Genomic DNA, 22,071 nt, shown 5'->3' on the forward strand with positions numbered 1-22,071 from the left:
AAAGGGTTCAATCTCTCTTCTGTGCGAGTTTGAAGCCGAAACGACAAACGCACTGGGAGGAGTTTCGATTTGAAAAAGGTGACGGGTTTTCACGAAAACCTTTATTTTGAAGGGGTAATTGCCAACTTCCTGTCGATTTTTTCTGCTAGCTGTCGATTATTAAAATGTAGGTCTAAGTAAGACCTACATAGAAGTTTTTGTTTCATGTCTTTCCGACATTCCTACCGGAAGTTACAAGCAGTTTTGTCTGTGTTTTCTTCCTAGAAGCATTTTTTTCTGTGTTTCATTCAAAAAATTATGTAGAGCGCAATTTTGAGTTTTATACATTTTTTTTTTCATTAAATCACAATTTCTGCCAGTCCTGATGTGTCTGCCAAGTTTGGTGAGTTTTGAAGCATTTTAAGGGGGGCAAATTACAGCTCAAAGAGGCAAAAATTGCATTTTTTGTGAAAATTTGGCTTTGAATGGGTTTTTGAAATGTTTTTGTTGATTTTGGCCCCAGAAGATACAATTATGGAATTTAGGTCTAAGTCAGACCTACACAGAGGTTTTTGTTTCATGTCTCTACGACATTCCTAACGGAAGTTACAAGCAGTCTGTTTTTTTTTTTTCCTAGGGGGCGCTAGAGCGCATTTTTGATTTTTGGGGTTTGGTTGCTTAATACGTTGTGGTGTCACGGTAGACCGACGTGTGTGTCAACTTTGGTGAGTTTTGAAGCATATTAAGGGGGTGAAATTGGGGCGCATAGGTGCGGAATAATAAAGAATAATTAAAGCTGCAAGCAGCGTTGGTCGGGTCCGCCGTTGGCCGCCGCCGCCGCCGTCGTGTCCCGAGTCCCGATCTTAGTCAGACCTACATAGAAGTTTTTGTTTCATGTCTCTACGACATTCCTAACAGAAGTTACAAGCAGTTTTGTCTGGAAAAAGGTGACGGCTTTTTACAAAACTTTTATTTTGAAAGGGTAATTGGCAACTTCCTGTTGATTTTAACTGAAAGATGCCAATTATCAAAATGTAGGTCTAAGTCAGACCTACACAGAGGTTTTTGTTTCATGTCTCTACGACATTCCTAACGGAAGTTACAAGCAGTCCGTTTTTTGTCTCTTCCTAGGGGGCGCTAGCGCGCAATTTTAATTTTTGGGGTTTGGTTGCTTAATAAGTTGGTCTGCCGCTCCATACCGATGTGTGTGTCAATTTTGGTGAGTTTTGAAGCATGTTAAGGGGGTCAAATTAGGGTGCGAAGGTGCGAGCGCGCCTTGGGTTGCTGTCCCCGAGCCCCATGGCAGGAAAAGCCTTCGTGCCACTATTTAATGCATTGTGAAAGTAATGCAGTTGTTGTATTGAAGTGAAAATATCAAGCTTCCTGTTGATTTTTGGCAAAGTATGTTAATTATTCAAATGTAGGTCTAAGTCAGACCTACATAGTGGTTTTTGTTTCATGTCTCTACGACATTCCTACCGGAAGTTACAAGCAGTTTTGTCTTTGTTTTCTTCCTAGGAGCAGTTTGTCTGTGTTGTATTCCTAGGGGGCGCTAGAGCACAATTTTGAGTTTTGGGGTTTGGTTTTTTCACTAGATCGCAATTGTTGCCAGTCCTGATGTGTGTGCCAAGTTTGGTGAGTTTTGAAGCATTTTAAGGGGGTCAAATTACAGCTCAAAGAGGTAAAAATGATATTTTTTTGGAAAATTTGCGCAGGGGTTCTTTGAAGGCGCGTAAAATCAAAACCTTAGAACTTATCACAACTTTGTCCGACCACTTTTTTTAAAAGGGTTCAATCTCTCTCCTGTGCAAGTTTGAAGCCGAAACGACAAACGCACTGGGAGGAGTTTCGATTTGAAAAAGGTGACGGGTTTTCACGAAAACTTTTATTTTGAAGGGGTAATTGCCAACTTCCTGTTGATTTTTTCTGCTAGCTGTCAATTATTAAAATGTAGGTCTAAGTAAGACCTACATAGAAGTTTTTGTTTCATGTCTTTCCGACATTCCTACCTGAAGTTACAAGCAGTTTTGTCTGTGTTTTCTCCCTAGAAGCAGTTTTTTCTGTGTTTCATTCCAAAAATTTTGTAGAGCGCAATTTTGAGTTTTAGAAATTTTTTTTTTCATTAGATCACAATTTCTGCCAGTCCTGATGTGTCTGCCAAGTTTGGTGAGTTTTGAAGCATTTTAAGGGGGTCAAATTACAGCTCAAAGAGGCAAAAATAGCATTTTTGGCGAAAATTTTGCTTTGAAAGGGTTTTGCAAAATTTCTGTTGATTTTAGGTATAGGAGTTTCTGATGGGGAATTTAGGTCTCGGTCAGTTCTACATAGAGGATTTTGTTTCATGTCTCTACGACATTCCTACCGGAAGTTACAAGCAATCCATTTTTTGTCTTTTCCTAGGGGGCGCTAGAGCGCAATTTTGATTTTTCTGGTTCGGCTCCCTAATATGTTGGGAAGAAACTCCTCACCGACGCGTGTGTCAAATTTGGTGTGCTTTGAGGCATGGTCAGTGGGTCAAAATACAGCGCATATGCGAGTATCGGTGCGGAAGAAAGAAAGAATAATAATAAAACGCAGCAGATTCAATAGGGTCCTTGCCTTAGCAAAGGACATGGATGTCCTTTGCTGGCAGGGCGGACCCTAATAAAACGCTACAGATTCAATAGGGTCCTTGCATGGCAAAGGACATGGATGTCCTTTGCCATTGCAGGGCGGACCCTAATTATGAAAAAAAGAAAGAAACATATTTTGATTAAAAAAAAGTTTTTTAAAAAGTAAGAAAAAGGCATTCCATTTTACAGGATTAGAGTAAAATATATTGTGGGAAAAAAAGTCTTATTTTTTGGGACAAAAAGTTGCAAGATTTTTAAGAAAATGTTTTAATAGAATTTTTCAGAATAGTGTTGTAATTTTCTCATTTATTTTACAAGGCAAAATTTTGTAGTTTTACAAGATTTAGTTCAAACAAATTATGAGGTTTTTTTTTCAGTGAAATAATTTATAATATTGTGAGAAAAAACTTTTCACTGTACAATATTTTTGTCAGAATATTTTGAGAAACATTTAAAACAATTTACAACAAAACATATTTTCCATTTTAGAGGATTAATGTCAAATAGTGGGATTTTTTTTTTTTTAGAAAAACAATATTGTAAGAAAAAGATATCTTACAAGAATTGTGGAGTAAATATTTGAAGAAAAGTTTATTTTTTTTTTTTAAAAGGTATGGCATTTTACATTATTAAAGTCAAATATATTTTAAAAATTGTTACCTTACATTGACAAAAAGTTTTCATACAAGAATTCTTAGGTATATTCTGCCAATTTTTATTTTAATTTGAAAAGAAACTATGTAATTTTAAGTAGATTAAAGTCATATAATGTATAAAAAAATGTTTTTAGAAAAAAAAACATTATCGGAAGAAAAAGTTTTCATTGTACAAAAATGATCTCCGACTCTTTTGAAAATTTAAAAAAATTACAAGAAACTATTTTGCCATTTTATAAGATTAAAATCAAATTTATTGTGAATTTTTTTTTTTAATAGAAAAACTCTATTGTGAGAAAAAGCGTTATTTTACAAGTGTGTGTTAAGATATTTTAAGAGGAAAATATTTTAAGAAAAATAAAAACAATTTAAAGGAAAAAGGTATTGCATTTTACAGTATTAAAGTAAAACATATTGTGGAAAAAAGTTATATTTTTTAAGACAAAAAGTTGATATATCTTTGAGAAAACATTTTCATACTAGAATTTTTTGAGAAAGTTATCCATCCAACCATTTCCTACCGCTTGTCCGTCTCAGTAAATTTATTTAAAGAAAAAGGTTTACATCAATTCAAGAATAAATTATGCCATTTTACATGATTACAGGTCAAATATATTGTAAAAAAAAGCCAATAAAAAAAGTTACCATATTGTGGAAAAAAGGTTTTCACACAATACTTAAAGCATATTTTAAGAAATATTTAAGTAATTTTGTAACACTAACTTTTGGAATTTTACAAAACAAAATTAAAATATATTTTGAAAAGGTATTTACTTTTTTAAAAATGGGTTAGAAAACCATGGGGGTAGTTGTGCTAATTTGCACAATGGCCTATGATTTATAACAGAGGGTTTGTGTGTGGGTGTGTAAAACGGAGTTACTTAAGTACATTTAACAGAGTAAATGTAGCACATGACTAGCCACGTCTGACAGGTCCCCAGTTATTCATCGTCCAAATGATGTATGTATAATTGTTTCCTTGTGGTTCTGCAGGTATGAGCTGTTCCAAAAGCATCTTTTCCAGCTAGAAGAGGCAGAGGGAGGTTTCGACCAGTTCACACGGAGCTACAGGACCTTCGGCGTGCACCGACGGCCCGACAACAGCCTGTTCTTTCGGGAGTGGGCTCCAGCTGCAGAGGCCCTCTTCCTCACCGGAGATTTCAGTAAGTGGACTCTGGGGGGGATTTTGTAAATGTTTATTTACATAACTTAATTGCTTCCAAATGGCGTCCGTAACAGGGCAGTAAAACGGGTGATCAAACAAAACAGAAGTCATGGTCATGAACTTCAGTCAGCTAAACAGACTCAATAATTCCACAGTGACATTTTGGTGAATTTATGAAACTGAAACAATACAAAAAGAATGCCCTTGTAAGCTATAATAGTAACACGGACACTTGTAAATGTGTTAGCATACTCGCTAATGCTAGCGACGCTAGCCTATTCACACTACGATAGCACATACAAATATGCATGAAAACACTCCCACAGACATCAAACATCACACATAAAAAAAAAGCTAACATGAAAATGTAAGCATGCTAACATGATAACTTCAGCGTGTAATAATAACGAGAACACTAATTAGCTCATGCTTGCAAAATTAGCTACTACACATAGCATGAAACATTAGCAAGCTAATAGGAGGCTTACATTAATTGTCAAATAGATGGACTCTCAGGTGTATACCTGCAAAAATAGCTAAAACACTGGCATGCTAACTGTTAACATGCACAACTTGACAAGCTGTTTTACTCTGAGGTGTATACCTGCAAAATTAACCAAAAAGCTAACATTCCAACAATAACATACTAGCAGTTGGCATGCGTCAAATACCAATACATTCGACTCTGAGGTGTATAACTTCTAAAATAGCTAAAACACTTTAAAAATCCTTTTTTAGATAATTTTTCAACGGTTTCAACAGCCGTACAACTTCATACTTGACACATGCTAACTGTTTGCATGCTAACGTAAGAACGGGAGCATAACCATGCTAACTTTTTTAGCCATTTTCCCAGAAGTACACCTTGAAAGTCATTAAACTTGGTACTTGACACATGCTTACTAGGGCTGTGAACTTTGGGCACCACACGATTCGATTTGATTCTTGAAGGGTAGAGATTAGATCCGGAATCGATACTCAAATTCAACACGGTTCTCGATTTAAATCGATTTTTGCAATGTATTATTTGGTATAAAATTATAATTAAACTTTTTTAAAAGACGTTAGAGATTATTTATAAACATTTTTAAATCTTTATTTGAAAATCAAGAATCAATTAGGATTTGAATCAATTTTATGTGAACCTTTATTTTATTAGCATGCTAACTTTTTTTTTACTAATTTCGCAACCATTTTACCCACAGTAATACAAATTCATACTTGACACGTGCTAGCTGCTAACATAACATCAGCTTGCAAGTACACTAGCATCACCATGCTAACTTTTTGAGACATTTTCGCATAAGCACACCATTTATTAATGAAGGTTGATTCTTGACACATGCTAACTAGGGCTGTGAATCTTTGGACACCACATGATTCGATTCGATTCTTGGGGTAGCGATTCGATTAAGAATCAAGTCTCGATTCAAACCGATTTTTTTCACTAGTATTATTTGGCAGAGGTGGGACCAAGTCATTGTTTTGCAAGTCACAAGTAAGTCTCAAGTCTTTGCCCTCAAGTCTCGAGTCAAGTCCCGAGTCAAGACAGGCAAGTCCAAAGTCAATACTGGAAAGTCTCAAGTCAAGTCCCAAGTCCTGCATTTTGGGTTTCGAGTCACTTCAAGTCTTTTTAACCACAGACTAATATATGTACACAGATTGTGTATGCTTTTAAATCGCTGTATGTATTTATTATTTAAAAAAACAAGTGCAACTGTACTTATTTGCACAAAAGCGTTAACATTGTATTTCCATGGAATATGGCATTGTAACTAATTCATCAGCAGTTTATGTCATGTTGTCACCTTATCTCATTGATCTCATCTCATACTGTATGTGTTTATGTGTGTGTACACATGAAAAACAACAAATACATGAACATAACAATGAACAGTGCTGTAGTTGTTAGATGTCAGGGCTCTATGGAATATTTACACATATTCTTAATATAGTATACATTTTAACTGACCTTTATTTGACTATGTTTGTCTTTTTGTAGGTGGCTAAAATACGCGGTGCTGCTGACCGCCGTCTAATGTTACGTTACTGTTTGTGATACATTCACTAACATAACGTTATGTGTAGGTACATCATGCAACCCTGCTTAAAAAAAGTCACTTGACAATAAGTATGAATAAGGTAACATCTGCAGTGGACGCAACAGATTGCCGTGTTTGCAATGACGTTATAACCATAGACATCTTATAAGATGTCTATGGTTATAACGTCATTGCGTGTGACGCAAGCAATTTGGCCGCCATCATGAAGTGGTGATGAGGAGCCGGCAAACAGCCTAAACTAACATTTGACAGGTAGAAAAAAAAGATGCTGGGCTGGTATTCAGCGTTTTCCCGCTCAATTGATCGGACTGTTGAAAATACGAATTGGAGGATTACTTTTCACAAGTAAGAATTTACATTAACATAAGCGGGAAGGCGGGGTACACCCTGGACAAGTCGCCACCTCATCGCAGGGCCAACACAGATAGACAGACAACATTCACACTCACATTCACACACTAGTGCCAATTTAGTGTCGCCAATCAACCTATCCCCAGGTGCATGTCAAACGGTAGAAAATGGATGGATGGATACTATTGGTTGTATTTTGTGAAAAGAATATTACCACAGAGTTAAGCAGGAGCAAAGAACTACAATATTTGTATGTGAATATCACAAAGAAATCTTCTGGGGGAGGATGACCCCCTACAGGTATTTGGTTTACAAACTTTCAGGCCCACCTAAAACAAAATTCACCAGCCGCCATTGATTATGATGCATTCTCATTTTATTGTAACCACAGATAAGTCTTCAAGTAACAATATTCAAATACTAACTTTGTTGAGTAAGACAGAATGGTTTTATTCTGAATCCAGTGAAACAGATTGGTGGTTTTAGCTGACATAAAGACTTTCAGGTGTTTATATATGTTTAAGTATTTGGCAGACACTTTTATCCAAAGCAACATACATGAAAAATACATATAAAACAATCACTGTAAACATGATCATTTAAAGGAAGAATGTAATAGAAAATATCAATACAAAGTGTCAAGACAGAAAAAACTCTCTGCTGTTGCAGCAACAGAGTATAAGTCTATAACAGTGGTTCTCAACCTTTTTTCAGTGATGTAACTCCTGTCAACATTTTTTTAATTCAAGTACCCCCTAATCAGAGCAAAGCATTTTTGGTTGAAAAAAGAGATGAAGAAGTAAAATACAACACTATGTCATCAGTTTCTGATTTATTAAACTGTATAACAGTGCAAAATATTGCACAATTGTAGTGGTCTTTGTTGAACTATTTATACAAAAAAAGATGTAAATATAACTAAAAACTTGTTGAAAAATAAACAAGTGATTCAATTATAAATAAAGATTTCTACACATAGAAGTAATCATCAACTTAAAGTGCCCTCTTTGGGGATTGTAATAGAGATCCATCTGGATTCATCAACTTCATTCTAAACATTTCTTCACAAAAAAGAAATCTTTAACATCAATATTTATGGAACATGTCCACAAACAAAATCTAGCTGTCAACACTGAATATTGCATTGTTGCATTTCTTTTCACAGTTTATGAATTTACATTCATATTTTGTTGAAGTATTTTTCAATAAATATATTTATAAAGGATTTTGAATTGTTGCTATTTTTAGAATATTAAAAAAAATATCATGTCCCCCTTTGCATACCTTCAAGTACCCCCATTTGAGAACATCTGGTCTATAGATATAAGATATATAGATATGTAATGTATTCATACATTGTTTATGTAGGATATATGCATGTATATATAACCTAATCATATTGTTTCTTCAACTTCAATATAGCTGACTGTTTTTTCCCCTTCTCTGGGATTATATTCCCAGTTTTGATCTCAGACGTCTGGTCACTTATAGCATATAAGAATATTCGATTTCTGTTAAGCAAATTATGAACACGCCAAGACATGTGTCCTTTATCATAGTTACACGTATGACAAAAAAGCGCGTGCATATAAGTGGTATTCAGTGAGGTAAGATGTATAAAATGCACTGACAGTTCATTGCTCCTGCCAAATGAATTGCACTGAGTGGAGCGGATCACCACTCCAAGATGGCGGCCCCGCGTCTCGTCTGCGGCAACAGGCAGTAGCGCTCGATGCTGCGCACCCTTATAAGATGTCTATGGTTCTAACGTTAGCAGTGAGTTTACAGCCTCACTGATTTAACTACACAGCAAATAAAGTCACGTTACTCAGCCAATAAACGCAAGCTAACATTCAAAACTTACCCTTCTTTGTGCAACTTCAAATGTCGAACGAAGTTGGAAGTTGTTGCGTCTCCGTCTGTAATCTTCCAACCGCATGTTTTGCTTACGGCAATTCCTCTTTTGTTGACCAAGTCGTACTTTTAATACCCAAACGAAACACTTTATGGCATAATTGTATTCACTTATTCTTCTGTTGTTTGAAAGCCCTTCTTCGTTGGTTTTCCTCCAATTTGATTGGCTGAATGCTGTGTGATGAAAACAACGTGGATGTAATTTGATTGGCTGTTGTACTGACAGGTAGCGCACAGGCTGTCATCGCACACATGTTGACAAACACGCGTACACAATGGAAGATACAGAGCGCTCCTGAATAACCTTTTAATCGTTGGGTTTTGGGGAAAGTAGCAAGTCATGTCAAGTCAAAAGGCTCAAGTCCAAGTCAAGTCACAAGTCATTGGTGTTAAAGTCTAAGTCGAGTTGCAAGTCTTTTTACATTTTGTCAAGTCGAGTCTAAAGTCATCAAATTCATGACTCGAGTCTTACTCGAGTCCAAGTCATGTGACTCGAGTCCACACCTCTGTTATTTGGTATAAAATGATAATGAAAATTTTTCAAAAGACGTTACAGGTAATTTTTTATTTATTTTTGCTAAAAATTAAACCGTTTAGCCCACAGTCATATAACTTTATACTTGACACGTGTTAGCGCTAGCATGATAGCTCGCTAGCATCACCATGCTGACTTTTTTTTTAGCCATATTTGCAGAAGTACAAATTGGTACTTGACAAATACTAACTAATGTGAATTTTTGGGCACCACATGATTCGATTCCATTCCATTCTTGGGCGGTAACGATTCGATTAAGAATCGATTTTTGATTCAAACCAATTTATTCAATAGTATTATTTGGAATAAAATTATAATAACATTTTTTCAAAAGCCTTTACAGGTTTTTTGTTTTTTTAGCTAAATTTGCAACCGTTTAACCCACAGTAATACAACTTCTTACTTGACACGTGCTAACGCTAGCAAGTTAGCATGATAGCATCACCATGCTAACACTTTTAGACATTTTCGCAGAAGCACACCATAAAGTCATCAAGGTTGGTACTTGACACATGCTAACTAGGGCTGTAAATCTTTTGGCACCACATGATTCGATTCCATTCTTGGGCGGTAACAATTCGATTAAGAATCGATTTTTGATTCAAACCAATTTTTTCAATAGTATTATTTGGTATAAAATTATAAGAACATTTTTTCAAAAGCCTTTACAGTTTTTTTCTTTTTTTAGCTATATTTGCAACCGTTTAACTCACAGTCATACAACTTCTTACTTGACACGTGCTAACGCTAGCAAGCTAGCATGCTACCATCACCATGCTAACTCTTTTAGACATTTTCGCAGAAGCACACCATACAGTCATCAAGGTTGGTACTTGACAAATGCTAACTAGGGCTGTGAATCTTTGGGCACCACATGATTCGATTCCATTCTTGGGCGGTAACGATTGAATTAAGAATCAATTCCTGATTCAAACTGATTTTTTCAATAGTATTATTTGGTATAAAATTATAATTAAACATTTTCAAAAGACATTACAGGTTATTTATTGTTTTAGCTAAATTTGCAACCGTTTAACCCACAGTTGTACAATTTCATACTTGACACGTGCTAACGCTAGCAAGCTAGCATCACCAAGCTGACTTTTTTGTTAGCCATTTTTGCAGAAGTACAACTTGACACATGCCAACTAGAGCTGTGAATCTTTGGGCACCACATGATTTAAATTCGATTCTTGGGGGAAACTATTCGATTCAGAATCGATTCAAAACGATTCTCGATTCAAACACTATACTCTTTCAGTAGCATTGGGTGCCAGTTCAGTTATTACATTCCTCCATTAAATAAACAGCTCTGATAATTGTTTATATTATTTAAAATAAAACTGTTTTTTTTTTTAACAAAATGCTTCCCAAACTACTCAATCGATTTAAGAATCGAGATTAATCTGAAAATCAATATTAATGCTAACTGGCATTTCAGTTTGACTCCATCCAACATTTTCTCACCGTCCATTAGGGTTGTACGGTATACCGGTACTAATAAAGTATCGCGATACTAATCAATTGAAATCGGTACTATACCACCTTTGAAAAGTACAAGTTCCGTTCTTTCATCGGAGTTCCGCTTTGCGGCTTTGACTCCCAGACCGTGGTTGAAGAGCACAGGCAAGACTTTCCCTTCAGCGTCGATGCCATTTCATCCATCCATCCATCCATTCATTTCCTACCGCTTGTCCCTTTCGGGGTCGCGGGGGGTGCTGGACCCTATCTCAATTTCAATTTTAACCTTGAAAAATCTTTGACTGAGTGTTTATTGTAGTGTAAGATCTTCTGTAAAAAAAAAAAAAAAACAATATTGACATTTTTTGTAGTTCCCTTTATTTGGAAAAGTATCGATATACATTTTGGTACCGGTAGTAAATTATTGGTATCGGACTAACTAGAGATGTCCGATAATGGCTGTTTTTGCCGATATCCGATATTGTCCAACTCTTAGTTACAGTTTCCGATATCAACCGATATTTACAGTCGAGGAATTAATATATTATTATGCCTAATTTTGTTGTGATGCCCCGCTGGATGCATTAAACAATGTAACAAGATTTTCCAAAATAAATCAACTCAAGTTATGGAAAAAAAATGCCAACATGGCCCTTTCATATTTATAATTGAACTCACAAAGTACATTATTATTTTTTAACAGGCCTCAAAACAGCACCTTGAAATTTGCGACAAGCTCTCCTTGAGAGAGCATGAGGAGGTTGAGGTAGGCGGAGTTGGTGGGGGGCGAGTTTTCGAGGCTCGCGGGGGGTGTATATTGTAGCGTCCCGGAAGAGTTAGTGCTGCAAGGGGTTCTGGGTATTTGTTCTGTTGTGTTTATGTTGTGTTACGGTACGGATGTTCTCCCGAAATGTGTTTGTCATTCTTGTTTGGTGTGTTCACAGTGTGGCGCATATTTGTAACAGTGTTAAAGTTGTTCATACGGCCACCCTCAGTGTAACCTGTATGGCTGTTGACCAAGTATGCTTGCATTCACTTGTGTGTGTGAAAAGCTGTTGATATGTTATTGGGCCGGCACGCAAAGGCAGTGCCTTTAAGGTTTTTTGGCGCTTTGTACTTCTCCCTACGTCCGTGGACACAGTGGCGTTTTAAAAAGTCATACATTTTACCTTTTGAAACCGATACCGATAATTTCTGATATTACATTTTAAAGCATTTATCTGCCGATATTATCGGCAGTCCGATATTATCGGACATACCTAGGAACAACCATACTGTCCACACTATTAAATAATTAAAGCATGTACTGGGATTTGTGCTGATATTGTATCAGATCAACGTCGGTATCGGAAGTGAAAAAGCTTGTATTTGGCCCTGATTTTTTTAAGCCAAGCAGTCATTACATGACTACACTGCAGGCCAAAATGGCTCAAATCAGACTTTTTTTTTTTTTTAGATCTGATTCTTTTTCAAGTGGACTGTAAAATGTGATGTTTATCAGACTGCAGTGTAAACGCACACAGGTCCCAATCTGGCCCCAATGTGACCCCAATGTGGCCTCGACGTCACTTGCATTCGAACTGCCATAAAGTGAAAACAAAAGAAGTTGACCGAAAGGAAGACGCTGCTTCTACAAAATAAAATAAAAGTCACAATACCTTGAAAATCACCTTTTATTACGTGAAAGTAACAGAAAGTAATATAATGTATGAATAGATATACAGCTATGGTCAAAAGTTTACATACACTTGTAAAGAACATAATGTCATGGCTGTCTTAAGTTTTCAATAATTTCTACAACTCTTATTTTTTTTTGTTGTGATGAGTGATTGGAGCACATACTTGTTAGTCACAAACAACATTTGTGAAGTTTGATTATTTTATGAATTTATTATGGGTCTACTGAAAATGTCACGAAATCTGCTGGGTCAAAAGTATACATTCAGCGATGTTATCCCTGTCCATGTGACCAGCAGCAAACTTTAGACAAGCCTTAAGGTGTGGCTTCTGGCGCAAGAGCTTCTTGCATGGTAGCTTCTCAGTACATGGCGATGCAAAACGCGCTTGACTGTGGACACTGACACCTGTGTCCCAGCAGCTTCCAATTCATTGCAGACCTGCTTTTTGGTGGTTCTCGGTTGACTCTTGATCATCCTGACCAAATTTCTGTCAGCAGCGGGTGATAGCTTTCATTTTCTTCCAGATCGTGGCAGTGACAAAACTTCATACTTCCGAACAATTGTCTGCGTAGTTGCTCTTGGGACCTTAAGCTGCTTTGAAATGGCTCCAAGTGACTTTCCTGACTTGTTCAAGTCAAGTTAATGATTCATTTTTTCAGATCTGTGCTGAGTTCCTTTGACTTTCCCATTGTCACGTTTGTAACCGAGTCTAATGACTGCATCACATGAGCCCCATTTAAATGGGCTCAGAGAAGTTAACAGGTGTCGTCAATCATAATCACTGACATGAAGTTAAGAGGCCATGCCAAGAAGCTCATTTGATTTGATTGTAACTTTTCTACATCACTAAAATTGATCATTTATATTGCTGTATGTATACTTTGGTCCCAGCAGATTTGGTTGCATTTTCAGTAGACCCATAATAAATTAATTAAAAAAACAAACTTCAGGAGTGATTTTTGTGACCAACAAGTATGTGCTCCAATCACTCCATCACAAAAAAAAAAATAAGAGTTGTAGAAATTATTGGAAACTCAACACAGCCACGATATTATGTTATTTGCAAATGTATGTAAACTTTTGACCACAACTGTATATAGTGTAATATATTTTGGAGGGTTGTAATATTTTTATGGCTGTTAAGCAGAGGAGACTTGGACATCAGCGAGGATCTACGCTAGCATTAATTTTCAACTCCCTTACGGAAAAACAACTTATGCAATGTACCTAACATGTAAGCAAATACCAACAATTTCCATTTCCTTGGAACCAAACTACATATTCTTATATTACATATAGACTATTGACAAGAGATGCACCGAAAAATTGGTCGTCTTAAATGGAAACCGATGAAATATCCACTTCAACTGGTAGCTGCGTCTTTTACCTACTCAGTGGCCTAGTGGTTAAAGTGTCCGCCCTGAGAATGGTAGATCATGAGTTTTAAACCCCGCCAGAGTCATACCAAACTATAAAAATGGGACCCATTACCTCCCTGCTTGGCACTCAGCACCAAAGGTTGGAATTGTGGGTTAAATCACCAAAAATGATTTCTGGGTGCAGTCACCGCTGCTGCTCAATGCTCCCCTCACCTCCCAGGGAGTGCTCAAGGGTGATGGTCAAATGCAGAGAAAAATGTTGCCACACTTAGTGTGTGTGTGTGACAATCATTGGCACTTTAACTTTAATTCATATAAACACACATACAAATATACATATATATCCATATACCATATTTTTCGGATTATAAGTCACTCCGGAGTATACGTCGTACCGGCCGAAAAAACATAATAAAGAAGGAAAAAAACATTTATACGTCGCACTGGAGTATAAGTCGCTTTTTTGGGGGAAATTTATTTTATAAAATCCAACAGCAAGAATAGACATTTGAAAGGCAATTAAAAAAAAAAAAAAAGAATAATGAACAACAGGCTGAATAAGCGTACGGATTTGACACATAAATAACCAACAGAGAAGGTGCCTTGTATGTTAATGTAACATATTATAGTAAGAGTCATTCAAATAACTATAACATATGGAACATGCTATACGTTTACCAAACCATCTGTCACTTCTAATCGATAAATCCGGTGAAATCTTCTTCTTCGATGTCGCTTCTACACAACTCTGCCAACTCCAAAGGTATGCGCCGCTTCCGCTTGTCGTTTTCCGCTGCATATTTCACTACGTCCAGCTTGTAATCTGCAGTACAGGATTTCCTTTTCGGTGCCATTTTTGTTCAGTCCTTCTCAGTTTTTATAAGTTACCGCCATCGATGAAATGATCCATTTTTATAGCTACGGCAGTAGCATATAGCAGTTAGCATTCCATGACCCACAATGCACTTCTGTCATGACCCTCCCCCGCCGAATTCTTATTGGTTGATATGTATGTGACGATTGCTGACATGTGTGTGACGATTGCTGACATTTTCTTCGTCTCTTCCGCGAATGAGATAAATAATATTATATGATATTTTACGGTAATGTGTTAATAATTTCACACATAAGTCGCTCCAGAGTATATGTCACACCCCCCGCCAAACTATGAAACAAACTGCGACTTATAGTCTGAAAAATACGGTACATTTATACACAAAACACACACACCTAGTACCAACCTCGTCACGTCCGTTGTGTCCTGAGCAAGACACTTCACCCTTGCTCCTGATGGGTGCTGGTTGGCGCCTTGCATGGCAGCTCCCTCCATCAGTGTGTGAATGTGTGTGTGAATGGGTAAATGTGGAAGTAGTGTCAAAGCGCTTTGAGTACCTTGAAGGTAGAAAAGCGCTATACAAGTACAACCCATTTATCATTTATTTATCATATATATATATATATATATATATATATATATATATATATATATATATATATATATAATATTTGTATATATATATATATATATATGTAATACATACGCACATACAAGTATATAAGCATATATACATATATATACATACACACACATATACGTGTGTGTGTGCGTGTGTGTGTGTGTTCTAATCATGGCAAACTTGGTAACAGACAACAAAGACGACTATTTTTGGACAAATGACAACCTTATTTTTTTGAAGCTGAATATACAGAGGATGAACTACTGCTTCTTGAAGCGAGCACAGAGGAAGAGTGAGACGTTGGAGCAAGCAGTCGGAAGCTGAGAGAGTGAGGTGAAAGTGGCTTTGACGCTGTAAATGTGCAATTTGAAGTGAAGCTATTTCCACATAAATGGAGTGCTTACCCAATTTAACTGGGAGAAACGTCCCCCGACCAGCTGGACCAAACGCACATCTGTCCATCGAATGAGTCACACTTTACGTTGATCATGATACATGCAGCACGTCATGTGTGTTATTACAACTACAGTACATACACTGTCTGGCTAGCTGTGTACAAACAAAACATGAATTAATACTTTACGGATACTGTAATATGATTGTTCATGTTTGTCACTCAGTACAGATTGCTGTCCTATCACAGTGTTGTGTGGGGCGGTATAGCTCGGTTGGTAGAGGGGCCGTGCCAGCAACTTGAGGGTTTGCAGGTTCGATCCCCGCTTCTGCCATCCTAGTCACTGCCGTTGTGTCCTTGGGCAAGACACTTTACCCACCTGCTCCCAGTGGTACCCACACTGGTTTAAATGTAAAAATTAGATATTGGGTTTCACTATGTAAAGCGCTTTGAGTCACTTTGAGAAAAAGCGCTATATAAATATAATTCACTTCACTTCACTTCACTTGTGTATTACAAACTCAAACGTGTGTCGTGTTGACCTCGAATCTATTTTGTATCTCCAAGTTAGTTCTCAAACTAGGTCGTGAGATTTCTTTGCAAACACAAAGGTTGCATCTGGGTTTCCATAAGATATTAGACGTTTACGCACAAAGGGAGCAGAAATGAAGCTAAACCGTAGCCGGCGGTGCAGCGAGGCCATTGGCCCTTTTGATCGGCCGACCTGGGAGTGGGGAATGCAGAAAATATTGATCACAGGAGATCCGCTGGAATACTAAAGTGTGTGTGTGTGTGTGTGTGTGTGTGTGTGTGCGTGTGTGTGTGTGTGTGCACGCGCATGTTAGTTCTTTAGAATGTGGAAGTGTGTGTTTAATATTTTAGTAGCCGCTTATTTCATCATCGTCATCACGGTCGGCAAAGTTGATGAGGGCGAGGAAAAGCTTTCGCGTGCGCTCTCAAATCTCCTTTGGCCCCCGCTGTGCCAACTTTTGAAAGTCAGAGCAAGTTAATGGTTTCTCTTCTGGAGGGAGGTCAGTCGTTTGTTTTCATCATCATTAGCCAGATGACGCCATACTCGCCCAGATAAACAGGGTGAGGCTCAGGGTGTCCTTAAGCATTTTTTTTCCCCCACATCTTTTTCCACACCTATTCACCATTGGGGATCCCCCAGATGTGGTGAATGTTATAAGTCCCAGGTACCCGAGCCATAAAAGTCTTAAAGCGGCACTGAACTTTTTGGGGGGAATTTTGCCTATGGTTCACAATCATTATGAGAGACAAGAATTGTGGAGGTTGCCCTCCCAGACCACCAAGCATCGCCATGAGAGCCCGGATCAGGGTTACAATAGAATTTTTATTTATGATTTGTCGCTCTCGCTCTTGCTCGTGCTCTCGCTCAAGCTCCAACAACTCTCTCCTCCCTGCTGCTGCCTTTTAACAGAGCGACAGGTGATTAGATAACTGGACCCAGGTGGGCCATTTACGCACCTGTCGCTGATTTCGAAGCCGGTCTTGGCACACCCTGCTTTGCTGCAGGCCACGCCCCCCTCCACAGAACACATACCGCATTTTCCGTACTACAAGGAGCACTTAAAATCCTTTTTTTCCCTCAAAACCCGACAGTGCGCCTTATAACCCAGTGCGCCTAATGTAAAGAATAAGTTTGGTTGTGCTTACCCACCTGGAAGCAATTTTATTTGGTACATGGTGTAATTATATGTGTGACCAGTAATCATGGCTGTAGATGGCACTCAAACATAAAAGATAAGTTTAGGCTGCACTATGATGGCAATATGACTCAAGTAAACAACACCAACATTTTAAATGTTCCATTGAAAATTAAGAACATTACACACGGCGCTCGAAAATCTATCAACATGTTTTAGTAGGACTTTGGTAAGCTATGAAGCCGCACGGCTTTATGGATTGTACTGTGCTTCGAAATAGGAGTATTATTATGATGTGTGTATAAGGTAAGGTATTATCTGCCGTTTTGTTTCGCAATATTATGCAAAAGCAACTTTTCTTACCTTCTGGTACCTGCTGATCCGTATTTGGGGTCCGCATAAATCTTGAATAATTGCGCACTTCCGCCTTTGTAGTCCGTAGTCTATAAGCTTCTTCTTTTCCTCCATCTTCTTGTTATGGGACGTTCATCCTCAGCCGTTGCCATTTCTAATATAAAGAAGTGTAAAGTTCTCACATATCTGTTGGTAAAACTCGCCATGAACTTGCTAAAACATACCGGTATAGTGAGTTTACATTATTCACCCAAGGAACTTTAGTTATTAGAGAGTTCCTGTTGGACAGTTTTTCACGGGACACATTTCCAGATGAGGAGATGCTGCTCCGTTATTGATTGAAGTAAAATCTGAATGTAATTAAAACAGTTAGCTCCATTTTTTGACACTTTTTCCACTCCCGTCCTTGCACGCTACACCGCTACAACAAAGATGACGGGGAGAAGATGCTGTCCAAGTGGAGGCACGTAAATAAGACCGCCCACAAAACGGCGCATCCTGAAGTGACTGTCAGAACGCGACTTGAAGATGATCTGTAAAACATCAATCAATCAATCAATGTTTACTTATATAGCCCTAAATCACTAGTGTCTCAAAGGGCTGCACAAACCACCACGACATCCTCGGTAGGCCCACATAAGGGCAAGGAAAACTCACACCCAGTGGGACATCGGTGACAATAATGACCCAGTGGGACGTCGGTGACAATAATGACTATGAGAACCTTAGAGAGGAGGAAAGCAATGGATGTCGAGCGGGTCTAACATGATACTGTGAAAGTTTAATCCACAATGGATCCAACACAGTCGCGAGAGTCCAGTCCAAAGCGGATCCAACACAGCAGCGAGAGTCCCGTTCACAGCGGAGCCAGCAGGAAACCATCCCAAGCGGAGGCGGATCAGCAGCGCAGAGATGTCCCCAGCCGATACACAGGCAAGCAGTACATGGCCACCGGATCGGACCGGACCCCCTCCACAAGGGAGAGTGGGACATAGAAGAAAAAGAAAAGAAACAGCAGATCAACTGGTCTAAAAAGGGAGTCTATTTAAAGGCTAGAGTATACAAATGAGTTTTAAGGTGAGACTTAAATGCTTCTACTGAGGTGGCATCTCGAACTGTTACCGGGAGGGCATTCCAGAGTACTGGAGCCCGAACGGAAAACGCTCTATAGCCCGCAGACTTTTTTTGGGCTTTGGGAATCACTAACAAGCCGGAGTCCTTTGAACGCAGATTTCTTGCCGGGACATATGGTACAATACAATCGGCAAGATAGGATGGAGCTAGACCGTGTAGTATTTTATACGTAAGTAGTAAAACCTTAAAGTCACATCTTAAGTGCACAGGAAGCCAGTGCAGGTGAGCCAGTACAGGCGTAATGTGATCAAACTTTCTTGTTCTTGTCAAAAGTCTAGCAGCCGCATTTTGTACCAACTGTAATCTTTTAATGCTAGACATGGGGAGACCCGAAAATAATACGTTACAGTAGTCGAGGCGAGACGTAACAAACGCATGGATAATGATCTCAGCATCTTTAGTGGACAGAATGGAGCGAATTTTAGCGATATTACGGAGATGAAAGAAGGCCGTTTTAGTAACGCTTTTAATGTGTGCCTCAAAGGAGAGAGTTGGGTCGAAGATAATACCCAGATTCTTTACCGTGTCGCCTTGTTTAATTGTTTGGTTGTCAAATGTTAGAGTTGTATTATTAAATAGAGTTCGGTGTCTAGCAGGACCGATAATCAGCATTTCCGTTTTTTTGGCGTTGAGTTGCAAAAAGTTAGCGGACATCCATTGTTTAATTTCATTAAGACACGCCTCCAGCTGACTACAATCCGGCGTGTTGGTCAGCTTTAGGGGCATGTAGAGTTGGGTGTCATCAGCATAACAGTGAAAGCTAACACCGTATTTGCGTATGATGTCACCTAGCGGCAGCATGTAGATGCTGAAGAGTGCAGGGCCAAGGACCGAACCCTGGGGAACTCCACACGTTACCTTAACGTAGTCCGAGGTCACATTGTTATGGGAGACACACTGCATCCTATCAGTAAGATAAGAGTTAAACCAAGACAGGGCTAAGTCTGACATACCAATTCGTGTTTTGATACGTTCTAATAAAATATTATGATAGACGGTATCGAAAGCAGCGCTAAGATCGAGGAGCAGCAACATAGATGACGCATCAGAATCCATCGTTAGCAATAGATCATTAGTCATTTTTGCGAGGGCTGTCTCCGTGGAGTGATTTGCTCTGAAACCGGATTGAAAGGTTTCACATAGATTGTTAGACGCTAAGTGTTCATTTAACTGCTCCGCAACAATTTTTTTCAAGGATTTTTGAAATAAAGGGAAGGTGAGACACATCATCTATGAAACATTTTGACCAATGAACCACTATTACTCCGTATTCTTCTTCCTCCAAACACGACGAGTTGATTTTATACCAAAATAGATACATGGATGATACAGCAGAGGGTTGGGAGAATGCCATGTGGTTAGATGAAACCAAAATAGAACTTTTTGGTGTAAACTCAACTCGTCGTGTTTGAAGAAAGAAGAAGACTGAGTTGCATCCCAAGAACACCATACCTACTGTGAAGCATGGGGGTGGAAACATCATGCTTTGGGGCTGTTTGTTCTGCTAAGGGGACAGGTTGATTGATCCGTGTTAAGGGAAGAATGAATGGGGCCATGTATTGTGAGATTTTGAGCCAAAACCTCCTTCCATCAGTGAGAGCTTTGAATGGTTGACCAAATACTTATTTTCCACCATAATTTACAAATAAATTATTTAAAAATCCTACAATGTGAAGCCCTGTATTTTTTTTTTCACATTCTGTCTCTCACAGTTGAAGTGTACCTATGATGAAAATTACAGACCTCTGTCATCATTTTAAGTGGGAGAACTTGCACAATCGGTGGCTGACTAAATACTTTTTTGCCCCACTGTGTATATTTATATATAAAATGTAGTAACAGAAACCTTCATAACATGTAATATTTACAATACACACACTGCAAGTATATAAATAATGTAGTAACAGACACCTTCAAAACAATATGTAATATGTACAATATTGACCGTATTTTGGTAATTTTAATCATTGCCCGTACTAATCCCTCGGAGCATTGTTTTACGTTTCCATAGTAGCGCACTTCTGACAACAAATGTGCGTTCCTACTTCCAGAAACAAACGTGCGCATATGTGTGTTCTAATCATGGCAGACTTAGTAACAGACAACAAAGATGACTATTTTTAGACAAACGACAACCTTATCTTTTCGAAGCTGAAAATACTGAGGATGAATTACTGCTTCTTGAAGCGAGCACAGAGGAAGAGTGAGACGTTGGAGCAGAGGGAAGCCGAGAGAGTGAGGTGAAAGTGGCTTTGATGTTGTAAATGTGCAATTTGAAGTGATCCTATTTCACATAAATGGAGTGCTTACCCAAATTAACCAGTAAAAACGTCCCCCGACCAGCTGGACCAAACGCACAACTGTCAATTAATGATGAGGCCATTTTACATCTGTTGTCCCTGTACTGATGTCAACAATGGTCAAAATGGGCAATTCCTTCTATCGTGAAGTTTCATGCATTATTTACATTCTGGCATTAACTTTCACCAACTCAGAAGCGATGCAGCAGCTCAATTTGTCAATATAGCAGCATATGCTAGTTAACGCTGTGATCAATGCACCGTTAAAAGTAGTTCCTCTGTGTTAGCGCTTATAATAACATGATTGCTAATACTTGGTTAATATTCCGGTAACAAGATATAAATGGAGTATTGTTGGTGCTTACTCACATTAGCTGCATTGTTAGCCACCTCTCACTTGCCGTATTTTACGACTTAGAATGCATAAAACAGGGGAAACTTGTTTTTTTGTCTTACATGGGGATTGTGAAGGATTGCCAAAAAGGTGCGGTTCCCCTTTAAGTATTAAAAGTGTTCATTTTCTGCTATCAACCCAAATCATCTGCCTGCAGGACCGCCTTGTTCCAACATTGGCTCCTGTGAGAGATTACTTCATGACACGGCTACGTCGTTTTATTTGATTTCTCTCGCTTTCATCAGTGCCTGTGCTAAAGCAGCAGCACTCGTGCACCCGGGCGATAAATCACATCTGACTTGGAGTGTGCGTGGGGTCACTTTCCGTCCTGCTGTTGTGTGCCACTCATCAAGGACAAGCACTTGGATGCATTGTGGGATTGAAATGATGTCTGTGGTAAATGCTCAGCGTGCTGATATATCCCCTTCATCGCCCGCTAATGTTTCTAGCAGCAGGGTCTTTCATGCACTGAGCGCTGAAGTGGCCATTTCATTGCTTTATTAGGTGAGCACCTTACGTAAGACTGGAGCACCAATGGCAAGGCAGACGACCTGCGTGTGGAGACCTCTTGGCCTAT

General features: G+C 38.5%; 1 protein-coding gene across 1 annotated transcript in view; it reads left to right on the top strand.

The window, feature by feature from the left end:
- The window catches only part of gbe1b (glucan (1,4-alpha-), branching enzyme 1b), a 260,449-nt gene that overhangs the window by 29,835 nt on the left and 208,543 nt on the right, over positions 1-22,071 (top strand). The window contains exon 2 of the mRNA XM_061877862.1: positions 4,241-4,410. Coding sequence (XP_061733846.1) covers positions 4,241-4,410 — 170 coding nt within the window. The remainder of the gene's footprint in view (positions 1-4,240; positions 4,411-22,071) is intronic.

This window comes from Nerophis ophidion, linkage group LG18 (genome assembly GCF_033978795.1).
Source record: "Nerophis ophidion isolate RoL-2023_Sa linkage group LG18, RoL_Noph_v1.0, whole genome shotgun sequence".
NCBI classification, from domain to species: domain Eukaryota; kingdom Metazoa; phylum Chordata; class Actinopteri; order Syngnathiformes; family Syngnathidae; genus Nerophis; species Nerophis ophidion.